General features: G+C 40.1%; 2 protein-coding genes across 2 annotated transcripts in view; both read right to left on the reverse strand.

Annotated features, from left to right (window-relative positions):
- LOC145788448 (uncharacterized) lies at window positions 1–669 on the reverse strand. Its single transcript, XM_082600213.1, has one exon. It carries the CDS (start codon window positions 667–669, stop codon window positions 1–3), a length of 669 nt encoding a protein of 222 aa, XP_082456339.1.
- A 6,434-nt stretch (window positions 670–7,103) lies between these two features.
- The window catches only part of LOC145787691 (uncharacterized), a 40,473-nt gene continuing 31,069 nt past the window's right edge, over window positions 7,104–16,507 (reverse strand). The window contains exons 5-8 of the mRNA XM_082599495.1: window positions 10,330–10,434; window positions 8,876–9,024; window positions 8,049–8,178; window positions 7,104–7,835 (exon numbers count right to left, since the gene is read on the reverse strand). Of these exons, the coding sequence (XP_082455621.1) occupies window positions 7,705–7,835; window positions 8,049–8,178; window positions 8,876–9,024; window positions 10,330–10,434 (515 nt within the window). The 3' untranslated portion in view covers window positions 7,104–7,704. The remainder of the gene's footprint in view (window positions 7,836–8,048; window positions 8,179–8,875; window positions 9,025–10,329; window positions 10,435–16,507) is intronic.

The raw sequence follows: 16,507 nt of genomic DNA on the forward strand, positions 1-16,507 counted from the left end.
TTATACTACTGTTTTTCGAGCCTTAGCAAGCGCGAAATCTTCGATCATGTCAGTGCAGTCAAGGCTGCTCAGCACCTCATGTTCAATGCTCATAAGCGCCAGCATGTTTAGCCTTTCCTCCCTCATCGAGGACCGCAGCTCTCCTTTGACTATTCCCAGTTTTGAGAAGCTCCGCTCGCCGGAGGCATTAGACACCATCAAGCACAGATAGATGCGCAAAGCAATCTCGACGTTTGGAAATGTTTGAGAAAGGTTCAACGACGACAAAAGCTTGTACATGGTAAGCTCTGCTGACTCGTTCACACTCACCGATTTCTGGGTGCGCATAAATGCAGCAAACTGTATGAGCTCAGCCCCCAGCGTGTCTTCCAAGTCATCTGGATACGAGGAAACGAGATTTTGAGCTTTATTCTCGATCTGCTTTATGCTCAATGACGTTAGCTCCGAAAGAAATCCGAATGTTGTAGATATATCCTCATACGCCTTCATTCGCTTTTCCAGTTCAGCTAACAGTCTGTCGATCATGACCAGATATATATGGGTTTTGAATGTTTCCCTAGGGGTGAGGTTTTCTTCGTTTGCAGCTCCTTCATTAGGCATTCGCTTTCGCTTACGGCCTCGACGTTCTTCAGCCTTGTATTCGCCGTGAGGAACCTTTTCGATCGCCATCTGCTCATACACGTCAAATCTGTCCCGTGCAAATTGAATCGTGTCGACCAGTGATGCCAATAAACTAGTTGCCGTATTCAGACTGACTGTAGGGTCTTGGAGGCTAATGCTCGTACTGTAGCTTGGTTTTACAATAGTTCCGGGTAGTGAACAATCGTCACGGCCCTAATGTTTGGTGTGCTCCCAAATTCTGCCAAATGACTTATGAAACCTTCTAAAGTTGTTCGTCACTTTCATTCAAAGCACAACAATCTTGAAGGCAAGCCACTTGAATATTTTGGACGAATATTCTCTGATATGAACGATTAAAAAAAGCAAATGAAAAGATGACGACTACCGAAAAATCCTTTCTTCATGAATCCTATCTAGTTTCTCTACGAATAGTTAAAACCAAAAAAAGCATACACGATTGGGGAAGAGTTAATAAAGCCGTGCATCTTATCTGCGGCTGAAGTAATGAAGGGCCCTGAAACAGCTCGAAAAGTGTTATAATTTTTCATCTTAAATAAGTAGTCTATGCCAAAATCTTGCTTTATCTTACGTGCCTAGGCGTAACACCGTGCCTAGGCGTGCGAAAGTCGGACTACAAATTTCATAATAAGAATTATTTGTGGGTTAATTAAGCAAAGGAAAACTGTTCAGCGTCCGGAAAATTCACGTCTGTTTTCGTCTGGGCCTATTTCAGGAATGGGCCTAATGCTGCAGCATCAATAGCATCCACCTTAATCCTGCACTGCTGGTAGGTAGTCGGAAATGGAATGATCAATTCCAGTGTTGCTCCTGTCAACTGATCACACCAGAAATCAGCCAGGGATATCTATAACTATAATACAATGGTTAACTAAATCTACATAAACAGGAAAAGACAAAAACTGCACAGTATAGGCCTACTTCTGACTAGCTCAAACTCAACGATATAGGCTCCACGAGAATCAAAGGTAACTGCATCAAAAGGTGTTAAACAGATCACATGACATGGTAGAAAGGAAGGTGCGAAAAAACTAATTTTAAAATACAGAGATTTACTTAACCATTGTATTTTATTCAGATGTAGTTAAGTTGCGTAGTTTTGTCTTTCTATATGTAGGCTAATAAACTTGAAGATGTTAAGCTTGATCACGTTAGGCTACTCGTCTTCGTATGCCTATGGTTCAACAAGACAAAGTCTCTACAGAAGCTTTATCGCCAATATATCCTGAGCGAAGCCGAAAAAAAATAAACAGTTTTTCCACTAAAAACGACAGCGTGAAAGATTTCTAAAACAATTTGATCTTTAAATTCTCTCCTACTGTGTCTAATTAATAGGGTGTTTCATTTTTTCACCATTTTTGAAATTCAAAATGCCTGGGGTCCCATCTAGTGGTATTTGGGGTAAAAAGTTTACACCCCAAATTTTGTTCAATTATGACGTCATATTGAGGTGGTCAAGGAGGTTTGAAATTTTTAGGCCTCAAAATCTCAACTTTTTGCCGTATTTCCTGAACCACTCATCATAGATCGACAAAATTAGTGTCAAAATGCGCAAAAGGGTCGGTTTTCTATACCTGATGTAAAGAATATTAAGGTCTATCTGCTTCAGAAAAAAAGTTATTTTAAAAAATCTGATTTTCATTGTATTTTCTCCTGATGAACAGAAATCAAGTCGTCGTCGTCTGAGCTTCTGAGGCCGAGGGTCTATCCTTTTACCACCCCAGATTCACGATGTTCCCGGACTACACTGGAAGGCTGCTAGAGAGCAGCCAGTCTTTAGTTTCATCATCCATGACGCGCAGCCCTTCCACTCCGTTAGGTGGCTTGAAGATGGTACATTGGTACAGTCATTGATGATGTGGTCTGCGGTCTGCTCCTCGGCACCACATTCACAGGAGGAGGAAAAAGCCATTCCCCATTGGTGCATGGTTGAGCGGAAAAGCCCGACGCCCGCACGGAGACGGTTGAGGCGCACCCATGCCTGTCTCTGTAGTGTCAGGCCGATGGGGCGTGTGTCGGCGTCGGGGATGAATGAGTGGAGTCTGGTGGTGCTTGACCTCCATTCAGAATTCCATTTATGGTCCGCCCAAGTAGCCGCAGAGATGTCTTGATCATCAGTTTCGTTGATCAGAAGCCGAGCAGCTGGCACGAATGGGTGTCTTGATTTCAGTCGGCGGGGGTGACCGTTTGGAAAGGCAGAGATCTTGTGGTGGAGAAGATGGTCAGGCTCCAGTGCCCGTCGACCGAGTGGCTTCTTCGCGACGAAGCTCAGCAGGTTGGATGCCAGCGAGAACGGGGAGACCGTCCAACGGCGCGGGACGCAGGCACCCGGCCACCGCGCGCCGCCTATGGCAGTGTCGATGTTGCGGCAGTGAGCACCGCGGCATCAGACAGGTGCACAGCACTCTGCAGAAGAGTAGACAAGGGCAAAGGCTGCAATTCGCAAAGTGTCAGCCCCCGGCCCCCAGCCAGAGCCTGCCAGGCGTTTCAGTAGTGCAGCGCGGGATGTCAGTTTCCTGCGCAGTGACACCAAATGGTGGCGGCATGTGAGCGATCTGTCCAGTGTCACCCCAAGATACCTTGGCCCGGGCAGCACAGAGGTTTTCCGCTGTTGTGGACATGCAGCTCACGATCAGCTTCCCGAATGTGTAGGTGGAAAGCCGCTGCCACAGCCCTGGCCTCGCCAGCAGGTGATCAAGATAATAAGTTTTTCTCTATTTTTCCACTCTTGGAAGCTGCTATTGCATAATAATAGTCCTTGTTCGTTTTGCAAGAGATGAAACGTTAATAATTGAAGGTATTACTATTATAATGTAACCGTTGAAAAGCTCACCTGCTTTAGATTTTGATTAAGTGACATTATGGCATTGAGGTCAAGTATTAGTAAGTTGATGCGAAACTTCAAGCAATTGGAGAGAACTGTGCTTCCCCTTACTTCAGATAGGCTACAGTCAGTCACTATTTTTACTTGAGGAAGAAAGTAGCCAAAACTAATCCTAAGTTTTTGAAGAAAATACCCCATTTCAAAGATTTGAAAAATGAATTGCTGAAAAATGTAGTTGGCAATATGGAACAAAGATGGTCTTCCAGTGCTTAGCAAACAGAGAATTAAAGCGAAGTTAAAAGATGTGATAGAGAAGTACAATACATTAAAAAAGAAGGAAATTAAATGCAGAGGTAATGAGGTTAATCAAGAATGGTTACAGAACTTGTTCCATATATGTGCAATTGTGCATGCAAGTGTTCGATTTCCGAAAATCCGGTTCTTTTTCAAAAGAAACTCTCTTGCAGCTGTGAACTCGAAAACTGAGTCCAGGAGAAAGAAATCACTTTCTTGAAAGATCAGCAAGAAGATCGAAAAAATGTTTATCGGTGGCATAGATGTCAACCATGCAGAAAAGGCTTTGGAACGGGAAAATCATACAAGGAGGTGGGAAACCAGCAGTGTAGTTAAAAAACCTTCTCAACTCAGCTTCTGCTATGCAGTTATGTTATGATGGGCGCGTTGTCAATAAAATAGATCAATACGTTTTCTTGGGTCAACTTGTTGATGATAATCGCATGAAGCACGAAAGTGTGCTTGTTGTTAGCCTAAATCTTTTCCCAAAAGTGTGTCGGTCCCTGCTGAACTGGTTTTTGACACCATCATCCAGGAGGCTTAATGCAGAGTTCACCTATCACAAGTATATTCACATTCAGTCGTAGCTAATACGACAGCTTTCAAAACAAAAAAAGTCCGAAGTCAATACTCGACTGGTCAATTATTTCAATGATAAGTTGGTCATGATGTTCATACCGTTGAATGCATGTTCCACATAAACGAAATAAATCTTTCCCATGTCATTTTTTTTTGTGGACGGCGTCAAGAAGAGTCCTGGAGCAATGCAAGATGGGGCTTTGCTTAACCAGATAACAAGCCAAGTAGGCCTACTTAACCTTAACACCAACTGATCAGTTGAACGTTCCGATAACAAGAATAGCTGCTGTGCATTTAAAAGCTAAGCACACATTATCTCTTCAATTCCTTGAAGTTTTGCTTCGACTTGCTAATACCGTAGGCTACTTGAATTTAATGCCATAATCACACTTAATCAAAATCTAAAGCAGGTGAGCAGCATACCTTATCCTCAACGGTTATATTATAATGGTACGGTAGCCTAATACCTTCAATTATTACCGTTTCATCTCTTGCAAAATGAACGACGACTATTATTACGCAATAGCAGCTTCCAAGATTTGGAAAAATACAGAAAAACTGTTTATCTTGATCACCTGATCTCAGTTCGTCAGGAAAAAATAGATCGAAAATCAGATTTTTTAAAATAACTTTTTTTCTGAAGCAGATAGACCTTAATATTCTTTACATCAGGTATTGGAAACCGACCCTTTTGCGCATTTTGACACTAATTTTGTCGATTTATGATGAGTGGTTCCAGTGATACGACCAAAAGTCGAGATTTTGAGGCCTAAAAATTTCAAACCTCGTGGACCACCTCAATATGACGTCATAATTGAAAAAAAAATTGGGTATAGCCTAAACTTTTTACCCCAAATACCACCAGATGGGACCCCAGGCATTTTGAATTTCAAAATTGATGAAAAAATGAAACACCCAAGTGTCTATCCACATGTAATTTAAAATTTGCCAACTGGAGAGCAACCACACGAAGCCGCATTTTTGCAGCCACCTATGCTTGTAATTCTGAAATGGAACTTTTGCATCAATTGCTCATCTAAATTTGCTTTGAAGACAAACACAGCTTCATTATATTTCCATGTTTTCTTTTTCCTTCAAGACAAAAGCAGATAGACGAAATTCAACAGAGGAAGGTATGTTTTTTCATGAATTGCATTATCACGCAACGGTGATTTGCAACGCAGCGTATTATTTTAATAAAAAGTGATAAGACCTTTCATTACTTTAGATGCACTGTCCCCTACAGAACCGCTAAAGCATTTCAACTCAAGTCACCGAAGACAACTTGCGAAAGCAATGGCTTTAAAGTTAAGTTTGCGATTCATCGTGCCATCAAAGGAGGGATGGGGAAATAATTTTAATTTCAACTTTAGCCCTGATTTTAGAATACAACATGATACATCTTTTAAGACATCTGGTACAATTTTTTTTTGAACTTATATTGTTTACTACTTTACTAAAACACGTTAAAAATGTTGCTAGACAGGCGCAAACAGTATTTTAGTCTTGGTATTATCCTAAAACACGGTAAAGTGGTCATTTTAATTAAGCGTAAAACGTTCTGCTTAATTGATTAGATATAAGTTATAAGGCAAGCTATCAACGAAAAAACTAAACTACGTGTAAGTATAATCATGTCCACCTAAAATCAATTTCGAAACTTTCACAGGCTTTTTGCTCTTTCGTGTAGTGCAGGGGTTACTCAACTAATCTTAACAAAGGTCCAGTTTCACAAGTTGAATATTTTTAGCGGTCCGGTGAATAAGTTATGTCACACGCAACCACGAAAGTTAAACTATCTGTACCAAACCACCTTTTTAAGTAAAATGTAGCTCGAATTGGATTTCTGAGAAAGTGTTGTGGAGTCTGGGAGTCGAGCCCCCCCCAGCAACTAGGATAATCACAGTAAAAATTGCTTCCTCCTAGTAGAAATCTGTTTAAAGAAGCCCTGAAACGTGCCAATGAGGTTATTCTTCCAAAAGCTCAAGGTCCACCATCAACACCCAGAAGGTCCGGATTCGGACCGCCAGTTGAGTTTTGTCTCTCTACCATGGTCCGATACCAAGTTATGGGAAATCCCCTATTTTTAGCCCCACACGAGTTTCGACCATGCGGTACCACATCTAAATGACGTCATAATGTTCAAATCATTCTTCAAAATCCGATCATACGTAAACCCGAACGTTTTTAATTTCGAAAGTGTAGAAAACATGAAACATCCTACCATGCAGCCTATTCTCCCACGATGGAAATAGCCTACTTTCAGACGGAAAATAGTTTCCCCCGCAACGTCAAGTTTTTTATAGAAACTACAGCCATTTCATCATGCTGTATGTTGTAAGATAAAATCCTCTTTAGACACTGTGAAAACTTTAATGACAAGGTCCGTTGTAGGGCATGCCCAGAAATAGACCTAATGTAGGCTATGTAAATTAGTGATAGTTGCAACTATTGCTAGAAATGTTAGTGATGGCCATCGCCTACTTGTAATTATAAAACAAGTCAAATGTGCATTTATGGATATAAGGTCAGTCAAGCTAGTTAATATCAATAGCTGGCTGGGCTTCCATAAGTGTACTGTGCAGGTTAACCAAAAGCCGTGGACGGAAATTTCAATTTGATATAGGCTACTGTTGTATCTTAAAATCAGGGCTAAAATTGACAAAAAGCCAATTAACCCCTCCCACTTTACATCAAGTAGTATACAATACATTATACCGTACGGCCGTACTGTGATTGTACAAGCTAAGCGAATAGATGCGACATGTAGTGTTAATCTTATGGCAATAAATTTTAAACAATTGCTATAACAAGGTATAGGATAAAGAGATTATATACCAGTACTCCAGTATATAAGAAATTGTATAAAAGATAAGCATGAAAATGGCAACTATCAAACAACAACTATATAAAAGTTCACAATTGCATTGTAGAAAATAATAAAATTGCGATAATGACATTAACATTCACATGGGTGCGCCGCAAATGTAACAAAAAACACAAAGTAAATCAATCTATGAAAACAGGTTCTTCTCCGCATCCTCATTGATGCGACGTTGCAATAACCTTTCACAACGGCATAAAACAAAACATATGTGTCATGGCGCGACATAGTACATTACGCTTTGTTGGATGTTTTGAATTCTGGTTGATTTCATGAATGCAACATTGATTTTCCCCTTCAAAAAGTTCATGCAATTTGCAAATTGAATTACAGAAAACAAACAAATTATTGAGTGTTTGCTGGCCAGGTAAGAACACCGCTTCCGCACGTTCTCGTGAAACCTCTGCTTAAGCATGCCTTGCTCGTCTAGCGCTATGTAGTGACCTATGGTGATCAAGGTTCAGCCACCAAATGCACTGTAACGTCAAACCGTCGTTTCTGGACCGATCTCTGACATCATCGACTTGAGGTCATCAACGTCAACAAGTTTAGCGTCTTGCTCAGTCTGGTACTCGTCACGTGATATGAGCAAGGCCATCAGTTGCTGGTTTAAAGCTGGAACATAAAAAATATGCATCAGTCGGCTGTAAGCCGAAATATAAGCCTAAATACAAGCCTCTGAGGCGTCAAATCTCAATCGGAATCCAAGTCTAACCATGATTACAACCTGATAGCAGTAAATCTATTTCCATTTACTCAAGAAAATAACTAACGAATCTCGGATGATTATTAAATTTCAAAACGTTTCGTTGAAGACTTTGTACCAACCTTGCTTCCGTGCGTGCATGTCATTCAGGAGAAGCTGCAGCTGCCCTAGAGTCATCATGCGGCAGTCGGCCCGTGTCAATGAGTACTCCTTCATTTTCAAACCGGTTTCATCGTTCAGCGAACAACTCAACTGCACAGCATCACAATTAAATACATGCCGAGGCTGTGCATGACAAGTTTCTAGTGCAAAACCTTATATACAATGCTATATATTTCTACTAGCTTTACAAGTTGAGCAAGCAATTTCACAAAACCAAAGCGATTCTAGCTGTTTTTAACCCGTCATCCTAAGTTGTAAACACTGTACATCTTGGCAAGTGTCGAAACATCGGATGTGCGCCACAATTGAACAAGACTCTGGTTGGCTAAAGATAAATCAAAATAATTATTATTCACAACTATGAACATGCGCACATTCCGCTCTAATACAGACCATTTCGTAATAATCGAATTTGAAAGTTTGGAGGAAACGAAAACATTCAAAAATTTTCTCAAGCAATAATAATATTTGCTTTAACCTCTTTACAACAGCCATGAAACGCAAGTAATAATAATAATGTGTGTTTGTATATATGCGTTGCGTTGCAGATATGCATTGATTCTCAGCGCTATGCAAAGCAGACAGTGTCAGTGCAGAGGCGCAACCGAGTACATTATTATCCGAATCCATTCTATTCCAAGTGCTAGCAAGAATAAGATTGAGCACCACTTTTAAAAAGCCTTTGGTAAGACCTGACATTGACAGGGTATCGAACTAATGCCGATGCAGAGGCGGAGACACTAACAACTAAGCCATCGAGCCGATGTTAACTGGGAAGAAAACTCACCACTCTGTGTGCGAGAGACAGTTGATTTTCACTTTTTTCTCTTAGCTTTTCTTGTTCCGCCAGCGCTTTTGCCCTCTCGTGGGCTCGGGCCAGTTGGTACCGAGCCTCCATTTCTAGTTCCTCTTGCTTGCTTCGAACCGGCCGGGTTTCTGCAAAAAATGTATAATTAGTACACAATTATTCATAAAAAGTTGCGACAACGCATTTTGGCGTAACATGAGGTAATTTTACGGAATGGCCCGTTGCAGAGAATCCGATTCGGAGAAAACCAATTCGGTGATTTCTTGAAAATGCAGCGACTGATTCTGTTTAGTAGGTTATTGTTTCAGTAAGGTAAAATATCTTGCGGGTATAAGCTATATAGTGATATCTAGCAACAATTATTTGATAGGTTAGGGCCTTAGGCCATTAATCTAACCCATTATCGATGATGTCACAGTGGTGGATCATGTTCTATGCTGGCACCACCGTCGTGTATGTACCGATAAGTTGTTGCAAATGCAATCAGCAGTTTTAGTGCCATCTTTGCAATATCATGATAAGAACTGCGCCATTTCAACCCAAAAGTCACAACACATCACCCAGAAAAAAAATTGCATCATACCATTCACCAAACTAATCAACTGCTCTTGAATTAAGCTATCTTCCGAAAGAAGATTTCTAACATTAGTTCCAAATGGGTTGTTGATAACATTATTTTGAAGATCCTGTAGGTTGGGAAAGAAATGGCAAATTTTATCTCTATAATGGAAACGCGTGGTGTGGTGACTTGTTTCCAAGAATGGTAAAGCTGATTCCAATTGCTATTAGGCCTAAGATATCAGCAAAAAGGCTTTCTACCGCTGAATTTGCCGCAATGAAGATGACGTGAAAAGGAGACTGTCTGGCGCAACAGAAGGAAAAGATGGAGCTTGAAAGAAATGGAAAGGAAAAGATCAAGCGGCGCTTGTTCGACTCTCGGGGTGTGCGCTTGAGCAACGCATTCTAAGGACTGTTCTCCATTCAGCGGAACCTAATGGATGGAATAATATCGAGAAAGGGGCATCTTGTCGAATTATAGGTATTTCAGGAGTTACGTACAAAGAGGTAAGAGGTGACCAAAGCCAAAGTTTTATTCTTATTTTGAATGCCTATCCTCATAATGTAATGGCATTCTGGAAATCTTACATCAAGAGGTGATTTATCACCGACTACGAGTTCATACTGCATGAACACTGCAGTTTCCGTGTTAGTATTCACAAGTATAAATGGTCCTTAGTGCAAACTGATTGTTTGTCAATGGCTGAGTCAACTATATCTTATTATATGCATTATATTAATTATATGCATTTCCAATTTTGATGACGCCTTTGCTAAGTAGAAGCCATGCCACGTACACTCGTACAGTTACCTCCAGAACAATGGCAATCTCCGATTGGTACACATTGCCATTTCATCAATTGCAATAAACTAACCTTGATGAGTTCGTTGGATGATAGCGTTGTTAGGAAGGGTGGAGAGGGACATGAATGAAGAGTCAGAGATGCAACCCATGAAGTTTTTCCCGTAACTCCGCATTCCTGCAAAGAAAAGTGTAGTCATAACGAGTTCACGACGCTCTTGATCATCCAGACCGGACAAAACTGATTCCAGCATTACAAAAGAAACCTTATTGAGCTATATTGAGCATTTAAGTTTGGCAACCTGAAATGGATCTGAGCAAACTGTTAAACTAGAAAATTTGGTTCCGCAACACAATTGTACTTCCTCCAGGAACAAAAGTAGTTCCTTTTATTTACAGCTTTTAGTTTCTTTTGACACTTACCAGTCAGAAAAGGCTAATTATTGTTCATTTTCTTTTAGGCTGATCCATTTTGACCCAATCAGACAGCTTGACCCAAAGTGCTTCGTTATTCGTGAACATTTCGATTTCGGAGCAACTTGAAGCCGAGATCAGGTGAGACTGTTCCAGAATTGGGTGAACAAACAAGGCAAGCCGCTGCCATGTGTGCCTTTTCTTCTATTACTAATCTTATTACTTATTACTAATAGCCATAGAAACTGAAGACGCTGCCAAAGTTACTAAGGAGACAGTGTTCAGCACTGACACATTGGTGGTAAATAAAGTTAAAGGTACCGATAGACGACCTTCTTTCAAGAAAGCTACAGTGCTCAGTGCAAATGCGAACAAGCAAAGTAAGTGGTATCGATAATCATTAATCAGTGTTAATGACTGTCACAATCAATGTGCAAGGCCTCGCGTCGGGCTGCTTTGCGTCTTGACAGAATGTGCTGTTTTCATTATGGAATTTTGAGCGATGTGTTATTATCGGGTATTGACCTGAAGTAACCTTTGAATGAGAAATCTGTATTATGTAACGCATTTCCAGAATCGTCTGTAAGCATGCAAATCTGGAATGTTCTGTTGTTTTTCATGATTTCTGAGCGTCGTTTGTCATGACGTCATAAGGTTGTTTATCAGTAAATGTCCGATTGCGAAATCGTTCATCTACCCTATGTGACATTCTTTAAACTTCTTTAAGCTTCTACTTGTTGACATTTATTGCAACTTGACAGAACAATGTAACATTACGTAACCTTCTCGAAGTTACTAGACCGAAGCAACCTTCTATAAATAATGGTGTAATTTGCGTAATGATTCTTATGAGATTATTATGAGTTGATTATGAGAGTTGTGTTATGAGTTGTGGATTGGTAGTTGGTGCAGAAATTATTGGTGATTGAGGCTTGAAGTAATTGAATACAAGTAGATGAGAATTGGTGCTGATATAAATTGTGTTCGAAATTAGAGTTAGAAGCATAGGCGCCGACTCCGGGAGGGCGGCGCCCCCCCGTGAATTTAGCTCGGGGTGGTTGCCCCCCGCAAATTATTTAAAAAAAAATCCTAAATCAAATGTTTATAAGTTCAGATTTGCGTTAGTTTGACCTTCATTGCGGATCGATCTCAATTAAAAGATCTACTTGTTGCAACAAGAGCGCTGCTCCTAAGATAACGAAAGAAACAGAAGTACGGTAGCTGATAAACGCCAGCATGGTGCCGTTGAAGCATTGTAACAATGATTGAAAAACGTTTTTCTTGATTTCTTTCGCTTTGCTTTTTCTTGGGAGCGTCAATAACGAGGTGCAGTTTGCTGTTTGCTCAGTTTAGTATCTACGCGTATTAAGAGCTAAAGTTCAAAGTGACCAGCATATAATTCGAAGTAGCCTACAGGCCTCGAAATTCGTTTTTGTTGACGGCGGATAAACGTGTCCAGTCTGAGCAGCCATCTCGGTGGACAAATTAAGTCTCACGGCGGACACACCAGTTTTAGCCGTCGATCGTCATGCTTAATTACTTAATCTTGATAATAATTCTTCGCCATTTCAAAACTATAATTACGGTTTTAGAAGGCTTTTTAAAAAATCAGTAAAGTCACTTTGAAAGGCTTTCATCAGACCAACGACTTGCGCTTGAAAAGTCAAAGCGCCGCGTAGCTGGTCAATACGTCACATAACTTATTAACTCCTACCGAACGAGATCGTGTGGCTTATTGCGTCACAATGCTCTGGGCAGGAGTCGGAAAATTTCTACACCAACGCTACTATTTTCTGCTGTGCAAAGTTTCACAGGCTTTTTTCTTTAAGTTTATTTTTGCGTGTCATGTGAGCGAAAGTGAATTTTCCTGGACCTTTTCTTTTTTACTGTAATACCAAAACTTAACAAATTTTGTTGCATCTTGCTGTAATAGCCTACTCGTATAAGCTAATTTAGTAACCAACCTTGCCGTATCAATATTACTCGGAGATCAAAGCCAGACATTGTGACGTAAAACTTGAACTAAATTGCGCGTGATTAGTGTAAAAGTACCTGTACTCCTATCGATTCTTAGTGAAGAATTCACCTTTGTTACGCTGATTCAATGTCATCAATCGTTGAAGCAACGTAAAAATCGAAAGTTTTCCTCCTTAAATGGAAGCTAAGGGATACAGTATTCACATTTTCTAGATGCGCGCTAGAATGCGCTGGAAAATATATTATCGCAACAATTATTGTTCATGCTATGCAATGACGATTTGTATCGCTAGTTCCTGGGTTATTTCTCGGCGGACAAATATGACCGATCTAGATGGTACTTCCCGCGGACATCACATGCTGTGACGGCGGACATGTCCGCCGTGAATTTTGAGGCCTGAGCCTACATTATAAAGCTTGGCGATATACAATGGCAGATAGACGCAAACAAACATCAATGCTGAAAAACAAATATCAGCTTTTTGAATGTAAACAATCGGTCGGCTAGAAAGTTTGCCCCCCCGGCAATTTTCAAAACCCGGCGCCTATGGTTAGAAGAGAAGCCGTTCGTTAAAGTCCTTCAAGAAGTTAGAATATCATTTCACTAGTAGAACTATCCGTGAATTTAATTGACTGCTTTTCGGTTATAACCCATTAAACTACGTCATCGAACCTTTTTAAGTCTTTTTCCTGGTAAGAGATAGAAAGAAATCGTGACAATGACTGTAGATTTAAAAATACGGTTTGTCATTTCTGTAAGCTTACAGACAGGGCATGTCCAATTGTCCATTGTCCTGTAAGCTTCCTGTCATAAGAAAGCCGCACAAGTCAATTTTTTTTAAAGTTAACTGCATACAGGAGGTAAATGCTGTTCATAATTCGTCATGTAAAGCTCCTAAATTCGAGGTTCGAATCTTTATTAAGTCTTTTCCTGTCTTAATGGAACTTGATACAGCTACAGGGGGAAATTTCATCTCTTCTGAAGTTTGGTTGCAGCTAAGTAAACCTAACTTGCAGACTCTGCAGTTACTTTATCAGTCGGCAAGTAAGCACTCGATGCCTATTATTGGATGTTTTTCGCTTGCACAGCCGAAGCACGCTGCAACCTGCAACAAATCGGGAAAGATGACCACAGTTCAATTTATGGTATGTGAAGTACCTAACCTTAAGTTATTCGGGCGTGATGCTATTTAAGCACAAGATATTTCGGTAGATAAGTTCTTTTCTTCATCTTTTCACGCTATTCATCGTCACAATGACATAGATTTTAACTTGCAAAAATCATGTTCTGGGTTATGTGACCAATACGAAGACTTGTTTAAACCTAAATTAGGTTGTCTTCGAGATTACGAATGAGAGATCGAATCCAACTTTTGATTGTAAACCAGTGTCCCACACCACTCACACCAGTGTCTTTCGCCATTCAATAAGACTCAACGCTTGCCTATAATGCCGGCATAGTAAAAGATTTCTGGACACCTGTACAATGTTGCGACTGGGATACTCCTGTATTACCATTCGAACTCTTGTATTACCATTCCTAAACGGTTAATCCACAACTTAAAACTCACAAGCACCTTTTGCCTTTTGAGGATTTAATGCGTTAACTAGGGGGGGGGGGCATGGTTTCACTGAGATTGACCTGGAAAATGGTATAACCATATTAGGCTAGGTTCAATGAGTCAAAAAATATGGGCATTAAGTACCCATAAAGCGGTTTACTACAAAATGTTATACCATTTGGCATCTCTTCTGCTCCAGGCTATTTCTAAAATATAATGGATGATCTAACCAGGGTTGAGAAAAACCTGGGTTTTTAAAAAAGCCCAACCCGCATGTTTTTTTTTTTAAAACCCGTTTTTATTTTTTTATTTTTAAAAGATGCAAAAAAGGTAGATTGATGCTTATTTCACCCCAAGTACTACTTTTTACCAATGAAGTGCCTCTCACAGTACATAACATAATGAAGTGCCTCTCACAGTACATAACATAATGAAGTGCCTCTCACAGTACATGCTGGCATAACTAAATAAAATAATGCACTATGGCTGTTAAACCTAGAGAACTTCTTGCATAAATGAGTTTTAGTGTAATACAAAGTGGCATTAGGCTACTTCAGTGCTACTCAAACTTTTTTATGCCGTGTACCAGCTGAGCACCTTCCATCACTTGGCGTCCCGGTCAATATGCGAAAAAAAGACAAGAGCAAAGTCATTATTACTTTTGTAACAAATACACAAAAAAACAAGTAAAAAACACTTTTATTACTGGTCTTTTGAATTTTGATGCGAAGTGTGCACTTGCTTATTTGCAACCAGCTTGTCCAATTGCGGTTCAATGGAAGACAACGCTACTCGAAGAGGAGCATGAATATCCAACGCATTTTTGTGTTTTCCCTTTAAACAGCTCATGGTAGAAAAGCCGGCTTCACATAGATATGTAGAAGGGAATGGAAGCAGTGTTTTAATAGCCATGGGGCACAGTCTCGGATATTCTGCTTTTATTTTGACCCATAAGCTTCCAAGGGAGTTTGATTCAAAAGATTTTCGCAAACCTTCATCAGCAGATAGATCCAATAATTTATCTTTTAAATCGACACTTATATTTAACTCTTCTACGTTTACAGTTGGTGCAAATGCTAAGCTGAAACTATACTTTTTATAGGCTAATATGGGTTAACAGCTAACTCACTTTCTAAAAAAGAACAAGGGGTATAGCTTCAACAAATCTATGTAAAAACATGCTCAACTCACTACAATCATCTGATATTTTGAAGTCAGAGTGTGGCCGATCGATTGAGGCTCTCACTTCTCTACTCGTTACTGTACGCTGCAGGTATAGTCAAGCACGTGGACACAGCACAAACACATAAAAAGGATGATCATGCATCGAACACTGCGATACTTTGTTGAAATAATGGCTAACAATTACGTAATAACATTTCTTTGTGACGTAACTGGAAGTCGTCGTAGTAGCGGGCCACCAAACAGTCTATAGCTGGGAAAGCAGATTAAACATTATCGTTGCCTAAAAATTATTATATAGACGTTCTGATCAACATAAAACAAATTACTCAATTTACAATTTCTCGAACTGACCGCGTACCAGCAGCCAAGTGCTCGCGTACCGGCGTTTGAGTAGCACTGGGCTACTTGATTTTTGTGTTTAGAAATATCCACTGTGTTTTCAATTTATCCTTGAAAATTTCCTTCACAATCACATCCTTAAGTCCTAATTTGAAGTTTGTTTTAAGTACCTTGTAGTACTTTGGTTCATTTTTTCAATATTCTGATAAAAATTGGACAAATATGATGCTCTGGGTAAAAGAGCCGAGATAAAAGAGCCGAGATAAAAGAGCCGCATGGGGCTCCGGAACCGCAGGTTGCCGACCGCTGGTCTAAATAAACCTACTCCTGCGCTGGCAGCTAACCGGTTAGCATGCTGGGCGTTGTTTTTGTGTCAATTTAGTTATACTTATCACAAAACAACGCATCACCAAAATGCTGACGCCTTAAGCCGTCTACCGTCCAGGAATGACTCAATTTTTGACGGGGAAGAAAGTGCAGATGATATCGATATTGTTTGCGCAATTGATACATTGGACTCGCAGGTGAGTTATTTAGACTCTCTGCGCAAAGAAACCTCTAACGATCCTGTCTTGTCTAAAGTCATTCGCTTCACACAAGAAAGATGGCCTGCGAAGTCAAATGCTAACAATCCAATGAAATAGTTTTGAAGAGTTGCTGATTCTCTGACAACATGTTATGGTTGTTTATTATATATTTCTAGAGTAGTTATTCCTTCTAAACTTCGCAATGATATTCTTTCCCTTTTATAATGAAGGTCATAGCGGCATGCAG

This window comes from Aplidium turbinatum, chromosome 2 (genome assembly GCF_918807975.1).
Source record: "Aplidium turbinatum chromosome 2, kaAplTurb1.1, whole genome shotgun sequence".
Lineage (NCBI taxonomy): Eukaryota > Metazoa > Chordata > Ascidiacea > Aplousobranchia > Polyclinidae > Aplidium > Aplidium turbinatum.

Excerpts from the sequence above, each read along its gene's own strand:
- LOC145788448 (XM_082600213.1), bottom strand. The coding sequence starts at position 669 with ATGGCGATCGAAAAGGTTCCTCACGGCGAATACAAGGCTGAAGAACGT.